This window comes from Phoenix dactylifera, chromosome 16 (assembly GCF_009389715.1).
Source record: "Phoenix dactylifera cultivar Barhee BC4 chromosome 16, palm_55x_up_171113_PBpolish2nd_filt_p, whole genome shotgun sequence".
NCBI classification, from domain to species: Eukaryota; Viridiplantae; Streptophyta; class Magnoliopsida; order Arecales; family Arecaceae; genus Phoenix; species Phoenix dactylifera.
Genome location: NC_052407.1, coordinates 4,315,121 through 4,334,399, shown reverse-complemented (window position 1 = coordinate 4,334,399; position 19,279 = coordinate 4,315,121). Strand labels below are relative to the sequence as shown.

The 19,279-nt window shown below is 35.3% G+C and overlaps 1 protein-coding gene across 3 annotated transcripts; it reads right to left on the bottom strand.

Moving 5' to 3' along the window:
• Nucleotides 1-542: 542 nt before the first annotated feature.
• LOC103716169 (2-methyl-6-phytyl-1,4-hydroquinone methyltransferase 1, chloroplastic) lies at nt 543-6,820 on the bottom strand. Of its 3 annotated transcripts, none has more exons than XM_008804059.3 (4): nt 6,677-6,820; nt 5,751-6,410; nt 4,598-4,904; nt 543-932 (listed from the first exon to the last, which is right to left on the bottom strand). In XM_008804059.3, the coding sequence occupies exons 2-4, from the start codon at nt 6,308-6,310 to the stop codon at nt 777-779; spliced, it is 1,023 nt and encodes a 340-aa protein (XP_008802281.1). In that variant the 5' UTR covers nt 6,311-6,410; nt 6,677-6,820; the 3' UTR covers nt 543-776. The 3 variants fall into 3 exon arrangements, with proteins under 3 accessions (XP_008802281.1, XP_008802282.1, XP_017700452.1); XM_008804060.4 differs by having other exon boundaries at nt 5,751-6,432; nt 6,677-6,774; XM_017844963.3 differs by lacking the exon at nt 6,677-6,820 and having other exon boundaries at nt 5,751-6,670.
• Between the last annotated feature and the right edge of the window lie 12,459 nt (nt 6,821-19,279).

The following is a 19,279-nucleotide window of genomic DNA, read 5'->3' as shown; positions in this document are numbered from 1 at the left end:
AGAATATGACATTGTTACAACATAATAATTAATAAAATATGACATTGATATACCTTGATGATTATAGGTTTCAAGCTATCTATATAATGGATCCTCAAAAGAATATGTTTTTAAATTAAAAAAAATAAAGATGCAAGACATATGTCAATTGAGGATTGAGTGGCTGTAACCCTCGGCTTAGCAACTAAAGATTTTAGATTCCATGAACCGCTGCAAGACAAAAATTGTAGTATGCATACATTTTCCTCCCTTTCTCTCTCAATTAATGAAATAAAATAAAATGGAACAAAAAGCCCTGCAGGACATATAATAACCATGCAAATTGATCTATTAGATGTTACAGGGACATTTCTAGGCCTGCCTAGGAATTCTCACGACAGTAGGAAAGATCATGCATTGACAAATTGCTGATTTGCAGAATTCATATGATTTCAAGCCATATGCTAATCCCGCAAGGAGATGATGCTGCACATGCTTCAGAAGGATAGCAAGCAGGGGCATCAGCTCATGACTGCATTATATATTCTAAATGGGATACCATATCCTGCATAATTACATGGCAAATTGCTTTCAACTAGATGACAATGTGTTATCTTTGTATAGCACATTGACACATAAAAGCACCATCAGATTTTATTGTTCTCCTACTCAGCTAATCCTGATTGATATAAGAAAGGTAACAATGCAGTAAAGACAATAAACAAGCGCCTACATGGAGAAGTACATGCATTATTTGATTATCACAAACCATGCTGTCCTTTCAAGCTCTCTCTCTCTCATATTGGCATTCCCTTGGGGACTATCTGATCTTTAATCCACATATAAATGGGCACCAACACAAAGTATGCTGCTGCAATGGTACCTAAGATGAAACGCAAGAGGAAGGCAAATGGATTCACAGGTTGCTTCACGTCCTCAGCCTTTGGACCAAGCTGCACAAAGACCCAAATAATCTTATAATCAGAAGATTGTAATAGGTTCATAAAGCATTAACTGAAATTTTGTACATGATTCCTAATAAAACAAACCCAGGGGAGACCCTCACTTCCTCTGTTTCATCAAAAAAAGAAAAAAAAGAAATTTTGTACATGATGTATATGGAAATGAGGAATTTCTCTGTTCGTTCACTATATAAATTTTTCAAGCTAATGGAAGCAATTCATTTGGCACTCCCAGTTTACGCTAGAGCATTACACCTTATATTATGTGGCAGCATGAGGCTTTTTTGGCAAATCTAATCTATGATTCATAGGCACATAAACCATGAAGACCAGGAACTTCAGGCCTAAAAGTATGAAGCGGCTATGGAGTACCCATTTGAAATCTTGAGGAGCATAGTGATTTTTTCTCCTTGTGAATAGTGTAAACAGATCCACCTGGTGAACAGCATCACTGAATGTGACATTTTTGGTATGGATTATTGGTTTATACAAAATTCATGCAATTAGTTCATAGAATTGTATTAAAGGTGCTGTCTGGATGTTACTTAGGTTTTAAAGTTTAAACTAAACTGATCAGGTTAAACATAAGAGATTAGGGATGACAAAAATCATAGATGGCCTCCCAGGTGCTCAAGCCATTCTATAACACTCTTACGGGGAGAAGCAAGGCCATTTGAAGCCTGACTTTGATAAAGCTTTCAAACAGAATCTCTTAAAGTTCGATGGATTGGTTGATGAGAAATTTTGACTTCTTTCTAAAAGATGGTGCTCGTGGATAGCTGATTGCATTCAAATGATTCGAGATGTTACCTTGTAGGAATTGTGGATTCATGTTTTTTTTGGTTTATAAGAATCCTTAAAGATGCAGAAATTGTGGATTCATGTGTGATCTACTAGTTCTTAATGCAATGGACCCCTATGAGGCATAAAGTGCCATGACAAGTACTAGCATTTGGTCCCTACAAAACTCGTTTAGTAAGCAAATTGTAGTTTTTTGGTCATGGTCAGCCTAGTTCTGTTCAGCTGTCATTTATTTTCCTTAATATTTTTTAGGAAGTTGGCCACTTGAAAGGAATCAGTACACCAGAATTTGTTATGATGGCATCATTTCTGAAAGTTCATATGAAAGCTAGTTCACTGAAGATAAAAGAAATTGCAATACAAACGGAGAGAATCCTAACAATTTATAAATCGACAATTTTTTTTCATATGCTTCGACGAAATCCATGTTACAATCATGGAGTTTTGATGCCTCCTTTTCTGAAAGTTCATTAAAAAGGACCATTCTTCATCATAAATATCTTCAGGCCTTTATACATGGTAGCTTCAGATCTTCTTTATAACAAGGTACATGTAATTAACATTTTTCTTGAGCAAGACTTTTTCTGAACATGATATGTGAGAAAGTTCTTTGTTTTTTAAGGACTAAAACAGAAGAACAGAAAGCAACTTTACTATACCCGAGTTGCACTACTATGAATGACTTCCCAGATTATATGTTCTCACTACTTCGGAATTTTCTTAGTCAACTACTTTTATATCATGTCTGAGCAGGTTTTATGTGATTTTTATTATATATGGAAAAGAAATCTGAAGTAAGTGTGTGAATCAAACAAGGAGCTCCTACCAATCACTTTATATAAGTACCATGAGAACTAAGATTGTTTAGACAGAGAGGAATACTAGGCCAGCCATACGAAGTGTTACCGAACTATTTTGGCAAAATTTTGAAGTCTTATCACGCCCAATAATAGTGTGAAAAAGTACTAATGTGGTCGCTGGTTGATTTATACAAAAAAACTGTCACTAAGATTGTGGTTTGGAGTGGTCTACTATGCGTTGACATGGAGGACTGGGGAGTCCAAAATCCGAAACCTTAAAAGAGTTGATTTGCAAGTAATGGCTCCAAAAAAAAAGTCACTAGGCTTGTGGTCTGGAGTGGTTTATGCATTGATATGGGACTCTGGGGAGTCCAAAATCTGTAACCTTAAAAGAATCGATTTGCAAGTCAGGGTTCCTTTTTGGACTTGAATCACCTACGATGGCCATCTTATCCTTTGTTAGCAAATATGGTTCTCTAGGAGTAGCAGGGCCTTTAGATAAATTGGACTCATTCAGCAATCAATTACAACAAAATTTCAACATGCTATTTTTTACATCAAATTTTTTTCTAAATATTTTCTCGTGTTTGATCCTTTCATTAATTAGCTCTATCTTTTTTCAGGATACTCTACATTTCAAAATGGCCTTGCATACAAATGCTTACCCTAAGTATCTCTTACCCATCTTACTATTCCACCTACTCAACTCATATATTTTAATTTCTCTTTGTTCTTCCATGAAATAATCTAAGATAATGGTAATCATTACTCCAGCTATCCATTCACTATCTATTTTCACTCAATAGAACTAAATTCCATATGTTCTATTTTATTTGTATTATTTTTTAGGTACCGCAAATTAGAAAAACAAAATGACTGAAGAAAATAACAAAATTGTCATATCGATTAGCTTAAAGTAGTGTCTTCTTGACTCAAACTCACGAAGGCATAGAAAGGGATTAACCAGATCCTTCACAGTTATGAGGTTTATATGGAACTTAGTCAACCAACTTAAAGCTTAAAGATGATTAAGCCCCCCCAAGATTCTTAAACTGGATTGTGATTTTATAGGCAAACATTTACACTGAGATAGACAGATCAAGATAAGAAAAATTATGGTCCATGATGTTGTCGTTCTAGTGAGTACAAAAAGAACTAGTACTTGGAAAACACTAGAATTAATAGATACTTACATGCTAGTGAGCTATTATTTTAAATAAATTATTGAAAAAAATAAAAGCTTTTAAATTCACCAATAAGAAACAGCAAAGGTAGAATATGAAAACATAAGAAAATAATGCTTCTCTTCAAGGTTACAAAACCACAACTTACATGAAGGCAGAAACTAAGGCAGACAGAACCATCCATAATTCACCAGGAAAAGTAGAAGGTGGCCTATGAGAGAAGCAGTTCACCCATTAATCTTGACCTCTCTCTAAATATGACTGACTTACATAAAGTTAATGTTTTCATAAACTCCACTCTGAAGCAAGAAGAGCGAGATCTTAACCTAAAATGCCACTCGTACCATATTAAGGTTGCATCGGCATAGCCCCTAAATAAAAGAAACAACTACAAGTTTATATAACCAGACAAACCGCATATGTTTTAATATTTGATTAATAGGCATGGTCAATTCAGAAATGACTTGATAAATGCCACCTATTGGAGAGCTATTAGTTGAAGGTGCATAAAATTAAACAATTACAATAGATTTGTGATTGATTACTAGCACAATCCACTAAATATCAATTACGTAGCATGGCAGAGGTAGCAGTGTGCTTTTCAGGAACCTAAGCAAATAATGTAACCTATTTGTAATTCTATCCTGAAAACAAAATCATCAAAACATAGCAAATAGACAAGGAGACTATTTCCTAAAAATGTTTGATAGCATGTAGAGATTTTTCTCCGTCTGTCCTTTTACTGATAATAATACTGAAGCAGATAGCATTGAATAAAGGGAAATAATGCAGGATAATAAACAAGCGAAATGAGTTTAGCATCATGGGTGCTTAAAAAATATTTATATCATGAATTAGAAAAAAAAAAAACCTGCAGAGGGGAATCCCCAGATGCTCTTTTCACACCCGTCACAGAGCATCCCATAATCAGACCATGCCGACGAACACCACGGTACCATTTGGGACCAATCCTTTTCAATTTAACATCCTTAAATCCAGCCTTTTGAAACCATTCAATGTATTCTTCTTCCTTAGGAAAGAGCATCCACATGTCAGCAAAGAAGCGAGCGAGCCAGAAGGTTGGGTATACAGGACCAATCACACAGGCTATTCCTCCAAGTTTCAACACCCTGTATGCTTCCTTGATTCCACGTTGCGGATCGGGCCAATACTCGATACTGGAGAATGATGATAATGCCAACATTATCAAAGAAAATGTAGGGTCTACATTAATCTATCTATGTAATTCAACATAAATTCCTCTTACATTTCAAGGAGTATAGTAGAAAACATATCATAACACAAGAACAGATCTAAGTCAATTTTTTTTTTTTACGTAAAAGAGTTCTATTACACATCCATGTGATGCCTATAAATGTTAAAATATATACAAACTAGTAATTTCAAACTTTCATTAAGTTGTTTTAATCTCATATGAAGCTTAATTAATAGAATTGGAAGTTGGTCCAGGAGCAAACCCAGGTCCGAGAGCAAGGAGGGGAAGTCTCCAAAATTTGAAGTAGAGAAGCAACCAGGAAGCAAGTCCAGAAGTGAAATTCCACAGATTTCAAAGCAGAAGCACATCCCAGGTAGGAGCTTCCAAATACTAATATCTGAAGAAGGACCAGAAAGCAAATCGGCAAATACAATGCCTACATACAAGATGATTAATTGCACCTAAATTGGATAGAAGCCTACATTTGCTATCAAGACATCATTCATTCTGGAGTAAATTATCGAGCATGCTGATCAGGCTGACAACAATATTTCAAACATCTGATATGCAAAATATGGAATCAGGTATCAGCTCATCAGTATTGGAACCATATCATCACATCTCAGATATCTATTGATTGATAATTTTGACCAACACCAACAGAGAATGTAAAATTTTGCTGCTGAGATATGATCATCCAATCAAATCTATGCGGCGAAGTATAAATACAAATTTACAAAAGGAAGAAAGATCTCAACTGTGAATTCAGGAGAGCAAATGCGGTGCGAAGAGGTCACTGAAAATTTACCTTCCAGCAGAGATATACCGGTCCACGGAGTCGGTGGGGAAAGGGAGGTCCTCGGCATCTCCCTCCATGATGGTGCACTCCTTGAGGGCCTCCTTCTGCCTCGCCTTGGCAAGCTGGTGCGGTGACTGATCCAGAATTGTAACATTCTGGGGGTACACATGCTTGATGATCCCCAGAGTGGTGAATCCCGTCCCACCGCCCACGTCCACCACCTTGAACCTGGGATCGAAGAGATCAGCCGGCTCGAGGGCATCATCCCTCATGTCCTCAGTCCAGTGCCCAGGGTTTATGACATGGTCATACACTATGGAAAGGAACCTATAGAACCAAAAAGCCTCCTTTTTGTGCTGAATGAACCTGGGCTGGGAGGATGGCCTGGAAGATGAGAGGCTACATCTGGGTACCATGGATCGAGCCCTAGAATTCACATTAAAGGACACCCTTCTCATCTTCGGGAGGCATCTTCCGTGGAGAGAAGACCCCAATAAACCCAGCCCGTTGGGGGCTCTCCCTCTAGAGAGAGTGATGTTCTCCGCTCCATTAAGCAACGAGGAAGCCATGGAGTGATAAAGGGAGGAAAACCCGCAGAGAAAAATCCGATCTTGGACGGTTCACAGCTCTAATTCTACTGAAGAAAAAGAGCTACTTTTCCATGAACAGCTGAAGAAAAACAAAGAAATTGCTTGAAAAAAAAACGAGTCTTTTATCAGAGATTGGAGGACAGATGGACGGAGACAGACAAAATTTAGAAGCTAAAAGGCTGTGGTTTCTCAACTCTGATGAGAATACGATGCCACTTGTGGGGGAAAAATGTAGTCTTTTTTCACCTTTTCTTCCCTTCGAATGTCATGATTCGAAGGGAAAACAAAGGGGGCTTTTGAAAGGGAAGAAGAAAGCTAGGGATCGAGGAAGGAAGGACTTCTTACCAGATTCCCAGGCGTTTGAGATGGGAGGAAGAGAGACAGTAAAGAGAGAGGATAGAGCAGCTTGCTTGAGTCCAAGACTCGGTGCACACCAAAACAAAAAGACTACCACAAATTTTGTGGTGTTTGAGATAGCCAAACAATTTTTTTTATGGTAAATAACTTTTTTTTTTTCAGGAAGAAGTGTTTTTTCCACGCCACACCATATGTGCACGAAGCTCTGCCACATGTTCAGAAATTCCAAAAATATTTTCTCAATGAAAATCTCTATATCTATTAAATAAAGAGGGGAGAGAAAGCATGATTTTTTTTTAAATTTAAAAAAAAATAAAAAAATTTGTATAAAACACAACTCTTCATGAGTAAAAATTTACGGGTAAATCGGCTTTTTTTCATGCATTAGAATAAAGATAGCCATTTTTTTTATAATTTATTAGATGTCTCTTCGATGAAAAAAGTACCAATTCAAATGAAATGAATTCGAAATTATATTACCGCATGAATCAGAATTATAAATTATTCTATTTTTATCTATTAAATAGTATTTAAGTATTTAGAAAAAAATCTGTTTAAAATTATAAGTAGTAAATATTTTTTTTAAAAAAAATATGATTATGAGTTATTAAATAGTAAGATAAAAAAAAATTTGCTATTCTATTCGGGACAATAGTCCCTAACGGACCCAATATCTAATCATTTCAAAAATTTATACAAAATATGTCGTGTTTACAAGATGGAACATCTATTGATGTGATCTTCAATCCATTAAAAGTACCTACAATAATGATTATGGGACAGGTATTTGAATGTTCCCTTGGATTGCCAGAGGATCTACTAAAGAAATATTATAGAATAGCATGAGAGATATGAGCAAGAGGTTTCAAACAAAACTAGTAATTTTTTTTTTCTTTTCATGTATAATAAAATCCTTTCTTTCCTCACCTTCTCCATGAACAAATAAAATAAGACCCAACAGTTTCTTTCCTGTGTTTTTTCACTGGACTCTTCATTCTTTTCTTTTTTTTTTTTTATTGTTGGATTCTTCAACTCCACGTACAAATAAAATAAGACCTCATTTGGGAGGACTTTTGGACGGTCAAAAAGTACTTTCTGGTCATCTAAAAATACTTTTAGATAAAATAAAAGTGTTTGGTAAAATTTTTGAAAAGTTGTTTCAGTTTTCCCATAAAGCTAAAACAACTTTCTGAATCCTCCGAAAAAGCACTTTTAGAAGTTGTCGGAAAGCTGTTTTAAGTTATAATATTTTTTTAGACCAAAATATCCATAATAAAATCAAATAATTACACAAAATGTCCTTTATAAGTTTAGTCATCGAAAAAGTAAAAAATTAATTTACGCTAACAATTGTAATAATTTTTACCTTTATTATTGTATTATACTATAAATATAATATTATATTATACTTATAATAATATATTAATTTGTTATATTAAATAATTTAATATTATGTTATATTATCCCACAATCATCGAGAGGATGGCAAATTATTTACGCTAATAATTATTATATTTATACCTTTATTATTGTATTATACTATAAATATAATATTATATTTTATTATATCCCATATATAATATTATATTAAATATAATATTATATTAAATAATTTAATATTATGTTAAATTATCCCATAATCATTGAGAGAATGAAAAATTAATTTACGCTAATAATTATAATATTTTATACTTTTATTATTGTATTATACTATAAATATAATATAATATTTTATTATATCATAATACATTAATATGTTATGTTAAATAATTTAATATTATGTTACATTATCCCATAGTCATCGAGAGGATGAAAAATTAATTTACGCTAATAATTATAATATTGTGTACCTTTATTATATTATATTATAAATAGAATATTATATTACATTATATCATAATATATTGATATGTTATGTTAAATAATTTAATATTGTATTAAATTATTATGCTCTATTGTATAATACTATGTAATGTCCTTTATGGTTATTTTGTCATGCCAAAAGTACTTTTTCAGTTTGTTTACCAAACACATGTTAAAGTTCTACGGTACTTTAGAATTATAGTTACCAAACAGCAAACAGCCTTTTATAAAAACTTTAATTCTAAAAGCTTTACTTTCTAAAGTTCTACTTCCAAAAGCCCTACTGCTTACAGCTTCCCCAAACGGGGTCTAATAAGTCACAATCGTTTCTTTTTTTTGGTTGGTCAAAATCTTTTCTTTTTTTCCGTTAGGCTCTTCAAAAAAATACCATAAGTAAATTAGCACACAAAAAAATTAAGCCAAAAAAAGACAACCATTTCTTTTTTCCTTTCTTTTTTGTTGGTCTCTTCAAAATCTTCCCTTTTTTCGTTGGACTCCTTTTTTTGTTGGATTTTTCAAAATTTTTCATTTTTATAAATTTCCACAAGAAATAAGAAACTATTTTTTTTGGCTTGATTTGTTTGTGCACTTAAAAAAATCATGCATAAAGGAAGCAAAAAAAATTCAATTTCTTATTTCTTTTAGAAACATAACAAAGGAAAAATTTTGCTGTTTATTTATTTTTCTTCACACATAAATAATTTTGACCTCAGATTTAGTGTTACAATGATCGAAGATAGTAGAAGACCCAAAAATATTGCTTCTATTTCTTCCTGCAATTGAATTGCTAGTCTGTGCATAGGCAATTGATGTAATTAGGAGAGTTACTATTGTATTTTTCTATTATTCCTTCAATTATTTATTTTTCTTATAATTGGAATGTTTTATTATTTCTTGATTATTCATTTTTCTATAATAAAAATATTGGAAATGCTATAGATATAAATTGGAAGTGACTGGAGACTAAAATTTGATCGCTAAAGTTAGTAGTGGGTTTTGCCATGGGTACTTATGAATACCCATAAAGTTATTTGCATGTTGATATTTTATAATTTAGATATCCTGTTACTTTAGCCCAACCTTAAATTTTTTAGTTCACAAATATAAATATTATTTTTATATTTATAGCTGTAATGTATAGACGTAGAAGTTAAATAATACATATTCATTAGACATAAATTTTAGTTTTATATTTAAATATGTATAAATTTTATATTTATAGTTTTATATTTTGGTTTTATATTTATAATTAAGTAGTATTTTCTGATAATAAATATATTAATATAGTGTTTTGTGTTTATTTATAGGAGGCCGGACTAATAAAGCTGGTAAAATTTGTTAAGAAAATATTGTAGGAATGTTACATCTATGTTTTAACATTCATAACAATCGACACCTCATCACCTGTAAGTTTTAATTGGGCTATATATGGCATAGTTTAAATAGATCTAGTTGAAGAAAGCCACTCTATTTTATAACTTATTGATTAGTATGATCAATCTAATAAAAGATTAAAACTTTATTATTTCTCTAGTTATTCATGCGGAACATATAAATATTACTAATTTTTTCTTCTCTATTTTTTTATAGATTGAAACAATCACGAGATGAATGCTACAACAAGAACGAAAAAACTGCTTAAGTTCAAATATTCAACTGTCGCGCTAAATAATTTATCTTTTCTATTATTGGTGATCTTTTTATTAGTTAGATGTTAAAAGTAAGATGGTCAATAATTATTACACATATTTTGCTTATAATATATTTTTTTAATTTTATTTTTCAAGTTCTTATTATTCTTCTACTAGCTGAAATTATGTTTCGACTTCCAATATCTTTCCATCCATTGCATGCCGGGGTGTCAATCTTGTATATGTTAATTAATTTAGCTTTTTTTTATTAGAAAAGAAGCAATGGGCTCCTACCAGCTTAAGGTGGGAGTGTATTTGTTGCATATCAATGTGAGAACCAGTACGGATACTTGTTTCATCACGTATTAGTTGTACATCGAAGAACTCTTGTATACTTAAGTAGGATCCAAAGATTCCAAATAATAAACTTCAACTAATTGTTATTTTTTTTAAATGAGGTATTAATATCATCGCAAACGGTATTAGAGCATACCTGCTTCACAAGCCATAACAGAACATGCCCTTTTCCTAAATTTAGACTAAAGAAATATGTGTGAACTCACAAGATCTAATTATTATTATTATTATCATTTTAACTTATTAGAGATTTCCAAAGTACAATCACGAGATTGTTGTGCAAAGAGAAGAAATGATTGGTCAATCTTTCCTTTCTTGATTGGGAATTTATTTGATAAGGCTTTTTTATCTTTATCTTTTGCTCTATTGTATACCAAACCAAGCTTTTTATTCCGGCTGAGATCTTGATTTGTGTAGGTATTAGACACCTCCCATAAAAGATATGGTCAAATATCAATCCCTATTATCCTAGCTATTATAAACTCATAAATCTCGAGATATTGATCAATATGATTTATTATTTCAGTCGATATTTTGTTGACCACAACTAATTTGGGACTAAGGTTGAGTTGGGTTGAGTTGAGTCAATATTTTCTTATTATATATTTACCTTTTTAATTTCATCTGATTAACAAATTTCAAAAGTAATATATAAATTGATTGCTAATCTAGTGTTTATCCAATATTCGGATACCTAGGTCCTAAAATATTGGCCAAGATCTCAGAAAATATCATTTTTTCATATTTACCAAATTACTATGTTGGCGGAGATAAACTATGATCTCAATTCATTACGGTCTCGATCACTATCCAAAGAGATGGACAACAACCTGGATGTTAAAAATCCAGTATTAAATGATTTCTAAAACATCATAGGATACTTTATTCTAGGATTAGAAGGAGGGAAGTAAATAAGTTATATATCTGTGTCATCCTATTAATGTGATCAATCATTTGGCAAAAGTAGATTGACTGAGTTGTATGTATATCATTTCTCTTATTTTTTGCTTGCGATTGCAAGTATAGCTGGTAAAAGAGCTTGTGCTTGGTACCTAGAAAATATATGTAACAGAAACATGAGTTAAAAAAAATGTTTTTTCATATAATTAAAAATTATTTTGTGAATGTAATATTACTTTTTTCCCAATGTGCTTTTAATTCTTTTGTGGTTCATTAAGAAAAAAAATATTTTGAGCAATATAGCTATAATATGCCGTCGCTAAGGTTAGGACCCTAGCCTCCTTCTAGCCTTTAAAAGAAAGATGCTAAATTGATTAACTAATAGCTATTAGAGAGAAGATTATGTATAATACATCTCATGCTTGGAGAAATAAACTTTAGGAATCATTTTCCGTAAGCCTCCACCTTGCCCCATTGTGGTCGAATCCCTTGCGATGCTACCCTTATCCTCCTCCTTTCTCTTTCTTTCTCTTTTCCTCATCCACTTCTCTCCTGGCTTTGTGCCTTTCTTCCCCTCCTCTCCCCACTCCTTTTGTCTTTCCTCCCTCCCTCCTCCACCCCCTCTCTCTCTCCCCCTCATGAGAGGCTTGAGCCCCTATTCCTTCCCTCTCAACTCTCTCTCATGATTTAAGGTGCAATTATGCCCCACTTGTAAGCCTCGATTGTACTTTTTGTAGGAATTTCTATGGAGGTATGTTTAGTTTTACATCGACTATATATTGGATAGATTTTGAATACTTATACAAGACCAAAGAATTCAAATAACACATTCTGGTTAGTTTTTTTGAATGAGATTCTAAATTATTATAAATGATATAAAAAATACACAGCCCACGGTCCATATGAATTAGAAAATATTATAGCATATGTCTATTGAAGCTGACCACGGCCCACTTATAGTATTTGTGATTGATTTAGTGATACTTATGAATAGATTTACATAGATTTGGACTCTAGCTTGATAAGGATACCAAAACTTAGATAAAAAGAGTATATGATGACCCATACAATATATGTTTAGTCCCACATCAGCTATGCACCAGATAGATTTTGAATTTTTATATAGGGCCAAGAAATCTAAATAGTACCTTTTGGTTAATTTTTTTTTTTTTTGATGATATCCTAAATTGTTGCACCTTTCCTCTTTCCTTTTTATCTCTTTTTCTTTCTCTTTATTGTTGTCCCTGCCTCTCTTATGACTTTTCCACCCCTATGAAAATAGAAACTTGAGAAATGGATAATTAATTCCTCTGCTAAAAACGGACTATGGCATCCATGATTACAATGGTTTCCCAGTCAGGTAAAACCCTGCCTCTTTATCTCTCTCCTTGCCATGTGGCTTGTGGTTATAACACACATGATTTCAATGGAGCTTTCTCTACATTGTAACACTTTGGCTTGTTGATGGGAGATTTTTTCTAGTTGTCAATTGATTTTTAATTGTAATTGAGTCTTCGGACAACCATGAATTCGGCAAATTCTCAGAGTTTTGTGTTTTAGCAAACTTTTTGGCATGAGAATTTTTTAAATTTTGAAATTAATTTTTCCTGATCATAACGTGGTATGGCTCAAATTTGAAAATTGATTTTTATGATTGATGGAAGGACTTATATTTGTTGGCTAGTCTTTCGCTCTTTAAGCAATCATGGTATTTTGTTGGGTTTCTCTTGCAGTACCCTCATTTACTTAACAAAAGGAGTGGAGCCAGTCTCCCCCCTTCTTCCGAAAAGAAAAAATGTATGAGAGAGAGAGAGAGAGAGAGAGAGAGAGAGAGAGAGAGGAGAAGAGAGGATATTTGGGACAGATAGATTAAATGTGCATTTAATTTGCGATTGAAATCGAAATTAGAATGGTTTCCGAATGACCATATTTTCTAACATATTTAATGTTTATGATGAGTTCCCATGGACAGATTCAGCCTAATGTGCATGGCTTCCAATCGGACCTATTAATTTGGACGCTCGGAAATTAACAAACACTATTTCTTTCGACAGCAAACACGACCAAAAAGAACTCAGACGAAGAAGTTCGTCACACATACATCACAACGCTGACCAGCAACTACAGCGTACATGGACCGAACCGGGGGGCTCCCTCTGTGGCTGCCGCGGCGGCGGCAGCGGCGGCGATGGTGGTGGAACTATGTCTGGCGGAGTCGGCGGATCGACTTCCGGGGGAGGCTGGCGAGGCAGGACATCTGGCGGCGGCAGCGGGATGTCCGGCTTGGGCGGCGAAGGGATGGGCGGCCTCGGGAAGTCCGGCCCGGGCCTGGGCACCGGCGTCCCGAGCGGCGGCGGGTCAACCCCGGGCGGGGGTTCGATATCCGACGGCAGGTCGATCCACTTGACGGAGAGGAACATCGGAGCCGGAGAGCCTTGGTAGGCCTTCTTTGTTGAGCCTAGCACTGGTTTGAGATGGGGAAGAGAGGATGGAGAGGATAAGCTCCGTGAGGCCGAGGAGTAGAGGTGGCCGGAGGTTCTGAGGAGGCCGAGGGAGATCATGGTTTGCCGGAGGAGGAGATCAAGCGGGTGGCACCAGAGGACGGTAAGTGCCGCTTACTACTGCTTGGTTGGGTAGCGTAAAAGTTAGAGAGAATGAGTTGCCACGTGTGTGGAGGAGTGTGCACGTGTTTGCGCGAGAAAGGGTTGTGCGGGACACGTGGGGATTATCGCGTGCGAGCGTTAGACAGGTGGTGCTCCACCCAAGCCGGAGTCAACAGCCGTTTCTGTATGCAGGGAGATTATAGCCGTTTGTTTTCTCCTTTGGTTTCCGGAAAGCCGTTTGTCCCATGATTTTTTTCCCATGATTTTTTCCCAAGGGTTCGGATCTATCCAGAGAGACTAATCAGGCTGTAGACTGGTGGTCTCATATATGGCTAATCATTTTGGAAGTGCCATATATTGAAAAAAAAAGGTGCCTAAAATTCTCTGTGATTTACTGTTTTAGCACCCAAAAAAAAAAAAAAATTGGCCGTTGTATAGATCTTAGTGGCTTCAATTCAGATCTAAAATGAACTTATGTGTGTCGTTGTTACTAGCTGATAAAATATATTCGTTAAAATCTGAAAAAAAATATTTATTTAACGTTCAAAGATTTATTTTATTTTTCTTTGAAAAAAAAGAGAAAGCAGATGCAGCTCAAATAAGCTATAATTATTCAAGTTCAATTTTTTCCTTTTTTTTCTGGGAAATGCAACATGCAGGAATTGAATTTAAAATCTCTAATTACGAAAAAGAGGTATTACTATATCACAACACTTAGGATAGCGGATGAGGAGCACTGTTTCAAGTGTGATTTACAAAAAATGATGTGATTTAAGCGAAGGCATTGGATCTCAATTGTTTCATTCCACTTTCCTATACAAATATTTCATACGAATCTTTCTCCATACAAAACATTTATGGAAGTCATTAAAATTTAAGATCAAGACAAGTCCAGTAATAGAATACCATTCAACCCCTCGCACGCACACAAGCACAAACACACATGCAGAAAAAATTCTAGTGGCATAAATTGAAATAAATAATAACATAACAACGAACACCTCTCACTGGCAAATCTCATGTAACAAACGTCCAGCTAACAGCAATTGGAGGTGAAATATGTGCCTGGTTGACGGCCCTCCTATAGGCAGAAGTTGGTATTACTCTCTTTCGTTAGGGTTGCCTAAAAAAATTAATTTATTTCACATGAAGACTATCTCGATTGAATTTTTGTTTTTATCATCATTGGAGGTGGATTTGGTCTCTAACTCATCCTAGATTGTGAGCAAAAAGGTTGCAATCCACCTACAAATAAATCAAAACAAAGTGAGAAAAAAAGCATAGATAGACGCTCAAACCAAAAGGGCTGGGTCCAATTTGCCGTCGCAAAAGGCATCAGGCTTGCCTTATAAAACGGATGGCCAAAAGCCGCCACCATACATGCTTGAGTGCAGCCAACAAAATCGAAAAAGAAAACTCGATAGAGAGAAGAAGGAACAACCGCTTGGTTCTCTCAAAAAAGATAATTCGACATTATCTTCTTGCATATGGTTGTAGTTTGGGTTTTCCTTCTAACCTTTTCATCTCAGGTGGTTGTATTGTAGCATGTTATCATCTCCTTTGCAGAATATCTATTATCTGAAACTATACACCATTATATTGAGAAAGTTGCAAACTGAAGCTGGAGGCTTGATTAAAGCCGGCCGGCCAACCAATACTGAAGAAATATCACGAGTCCCAGCCCATACTTGGTACTGAGAAAAATTGGCTCATGGGGTCAGCGCATGAACCAATTTTTTCATTTTATACAACGATTGTTTTGTTTTCATTTGCCATTTTGTTTTGAATAAGAGTGCTAATCATAAGATATTATGCGAACAGTGACATAATACCTTATTTTATTAAAAATATTATTCTATTCTTCAAAGATTCAATCAGGTTGAACTAGACAAAATGTAGTTCCATAGTAATAATATTCTTACTACCATATAATGCAAAAGCCTTTGAATCTGACCCACTCGACATCTCTTTTTGTCTTTAGTATGAAACCGCATTTGAGAAAACCGAGGGCGCATCCTCGTGTCATTTCCATCTTTAACATATATACCCTTGTTAATTAAATTTTTTACACTAAATAATTGAAGCAGGATAAGCAACAACATTTTTTATTCTGGTTACCAGATATTTAGTTTGGAATCATTTATTTTTTTTTTTTTGTACCTTTTTTTTTTTTCTTGATAAGATAACACATCTCTGCTCCTCATCTCTGTCATAACTACTGTGGAGGTCAAGATGAGGTCGGGCTCCGGCCCGTGCGTCCAGCGCTATGGATCTTTCGCCCTCCGATCTCATCATTGATGGGTCGAGTGAAGTCAGGCTCCGGTCTGCGCATCCAGCGTTACGAGGGGATCTGCCGCCCTCCGACCTCGTTCCCACCGGTCTCAAACAGCGGAGACGACTGCTTCTCCTCAGAGGTATTGTCCGCTTTGGGGATCGGTGGCTCCGGGGCCAGTGGGCTCGCTGGAGGGCGCCACCCCTCACGGTTTTGCCCCTCAAAAGGCGCCTCTAAAGAGAAAGGGGTTGCCCCCCTCCATTTAAGAAACAGACCTCTTCGCTATCTAGTCGATATGGTACTAAGTCCGACACCTTTTATTTTTACAACAAATACGATTAATCTTCAATAAAAATCGGATGGTCCTCTGCCTCTCTTTACATTAGAAAGTATTTTAATAATTGGATTGTATCTATCAAAGCACATAAATAATTAAGTATTTTAATAATAATAACAACCTACAATAGATTATAGTTTCGAAAGGAGCCGTTAAATCGGGATGATGCTATTGAAACCATCCTCTCAGCGCCCTCATGGCGCACACCACGGCGACCCCCTCTTCTGAGGTAAGAGAGGGTGGCCTTTTCTCTTGGTTTTTTTTTTGGTTACGCAAGGAGGGGGCTTCATCATCGCAACCGGAAACCACGGTCTCGCTTTCCTGGCCTAAACCAGCAATCACAAGGCCACGCGCCTACCCACAAAAAAAAATCACAAAACCAAAGAAAGCGTGGAGGAACGGAGCAAAAAACAAAGACGAGGGCCTTTTTTTTTGAATGACTTGATCACTAAATTAGTCCCTACAGGCCGGTCTCAAATTTATTTGAGCCTCCAACTACTTAAAAATTGCAATGCTATCGCGGATCTTATAAAAATATTTTAAATAAGCCATTACTATCACTTTGACGTTATTATGAAATGAAATGAAACGAAACTGCATGAGTGGTGGCATGTATTTTATGATGTAGGCTACAGATTCAAGATATGGCTAGGGCTGCAAATGGGTCGGATCCTAAGTGACTCCCATCCAATTCAGTTTCTTGTTCGGATTCTAATTTTGGATCTAGACCCAATCGGTTAAAAATTGGGTCGGATCCATGCTTACAAATTTTGACCTGACGGGTCATTCGGGTCAAGTCGGATCTAGGTTGGGTCCGAGTCTATGTATTTGTATATTCAAAGATCCACTATATAATAGTAAAAAACTAACCCAAAAAAATGGGTCGAGTTGGGTCGGGTCCGGATCCGGGTCAATATTGGGTGGATCCGAACCAATTCGAAAAATAGAACGGGTCTAAATTTAGGACCCGGCCCGACCCCATGAGTCCTAAAATTCGGGTTGAGTCGGGTCATGGGTCGACCCGACTCATTTGCAGCCCTAGATATGGCAGAAAGACAATAAAGAGGAAAAAAATTGCCCCAGCAGTATTTTGTTGCGGAGAATTTTTAGCCAAAATACAAGAGAAAAGAGCACTGGTTGGCAAAAAAGATAAGAGGAGATTAAGAGAGGGAAAAGATTGACATGGTTTGCAAGGATGGAAAGCTCTAAATTGATCATCCCCATCTGTTTTTATGGGAAAAGTGCATCATTCAAAATTTTATAGAGACCAACAATGTTGCAGATTTAGTAGCATCCTATGTGGCTTACCATTTTAGAGATTTTATTTGTGTAAACCACGTCTCTGTTTTGTTTTTCTTGTACTCTTTTCTTCTATCTATTGTATTCACACCCGCTGTGGGTGAATTGTTGATGTACCAAAAAAAAAAAAAATTCATAAATAGAGACCAATCCAGAGAGAGTTTCTGGGTGGGTTGGCTGTCTTTATTTTTCTTCTTTCTTCTTTCTAGGGAGGAGGCCCATCTTTTTTTTAATTTCTTTGTTTGATGCATATGAAAATAGAGTGAAGAATGCTATGTGTGCTACTAGAGAAACTATTTACAAACTGTTAAAGGAGCCCAAATGATGAAGACTTAATGTAGGCTATTTTGTAATATATTAGCAAGGTTATATGCTATCTTCTTGAATGTCAATTGATTATATAAGCAAATGTACTATATGAATAATTATACATTCATTTGCTTATCGAACACTTACCCAGTCCGGTACTTTCGAATGCATCAAACTGCTCACCATATTTAGATTTGCACATGGAGAGACATAATTAAATGGCATTGGGTTCAGCTTCAATTTTAGGCCCTATTGGTATTCTGGTGTTGAGCATGACATTTTCAGCGCTTTTTTGTGCATTTTCGAAGTTCATGATTCTAGGTAAGCTCCAGTCCCAAAAGCTTGGTTAAAGATTTGATTTGATTGCAAGAGTGTTATATGATAAGCAACATCTTTTAATCTTTGCTTAGCATGCAAGATGTTGTTGATTCATAAATGGTCTGGCTATTAACTAAGCAATGGCTGGGTTATGGCGGACTAGAAATAGTTGAGGTCATTGCAAATGATTCCTTTTAAGGTTATCTAAATAACAGCAATATGGACAAGACATCTTCAGGAATAGCTTCAATAGGAGTAAAATGGCCCAGATAATAGCAAGATATCGGAAAGCTTCAAAATAGAGTTTCTCCCAAAATGCTATTTTCAGCTTTCTGCAAAAGCTAAAATAGCTTTTCAAAAATTTTACCAAATACTCTTTTTCATCTAAAAGTGCTTTTGAAAGGTCAGAAAGTACTTTTTGGCCCTCAAAATTGTTCCAAACGAGACCTAAGTCATCATCGTAGAAGTTAAAGCTAAAATGGCCCAGGTAACAGCAAGATGTTGGAACATTTCTAGGCATAGGTCCAAGTGTAAGTCATCATCTTAGAACTTGTTGATTTTTGATAACTTCTTCCTTATTCAAAATGATCCATGATACTAAGCTCAATGTTGGGTAGGATAAAAGCATCATCCTGATCAGAATTGTTGGAAAGGATCAACAGGTCCAGTTTGTAGAGCATACATAGTTGGATCTCGATCTGG

What these genes read in the sequence shown, in the direction of transcription:
- LOC103716169 (XM_008804059.3), bottom strand. Translation starts at nt 6,310, where the DNA reads ATGGCTTCCTCGTTGCTTAATGGAGCGGAGAACATCACTCTCTCTAGA. An exon ending in CGGTATATCTCTGCTGGAAG is followed by an intron (nt 4,905 to 5,750) that starts GTAAATTTTCAG and finishes ATCATTCTCCAG; the next exon opens with TATCGAGTATTGGCCCGATC. An exon ending in CTGGGGATTCCCCTCTGCAG is followed by an intron (nt 933 to 4,597) that starts GTTTTTTTTTTT and finishes GTCTTTGTGCAG; the next exon opens with CTTGGTCCAAAGGCTGAGGA.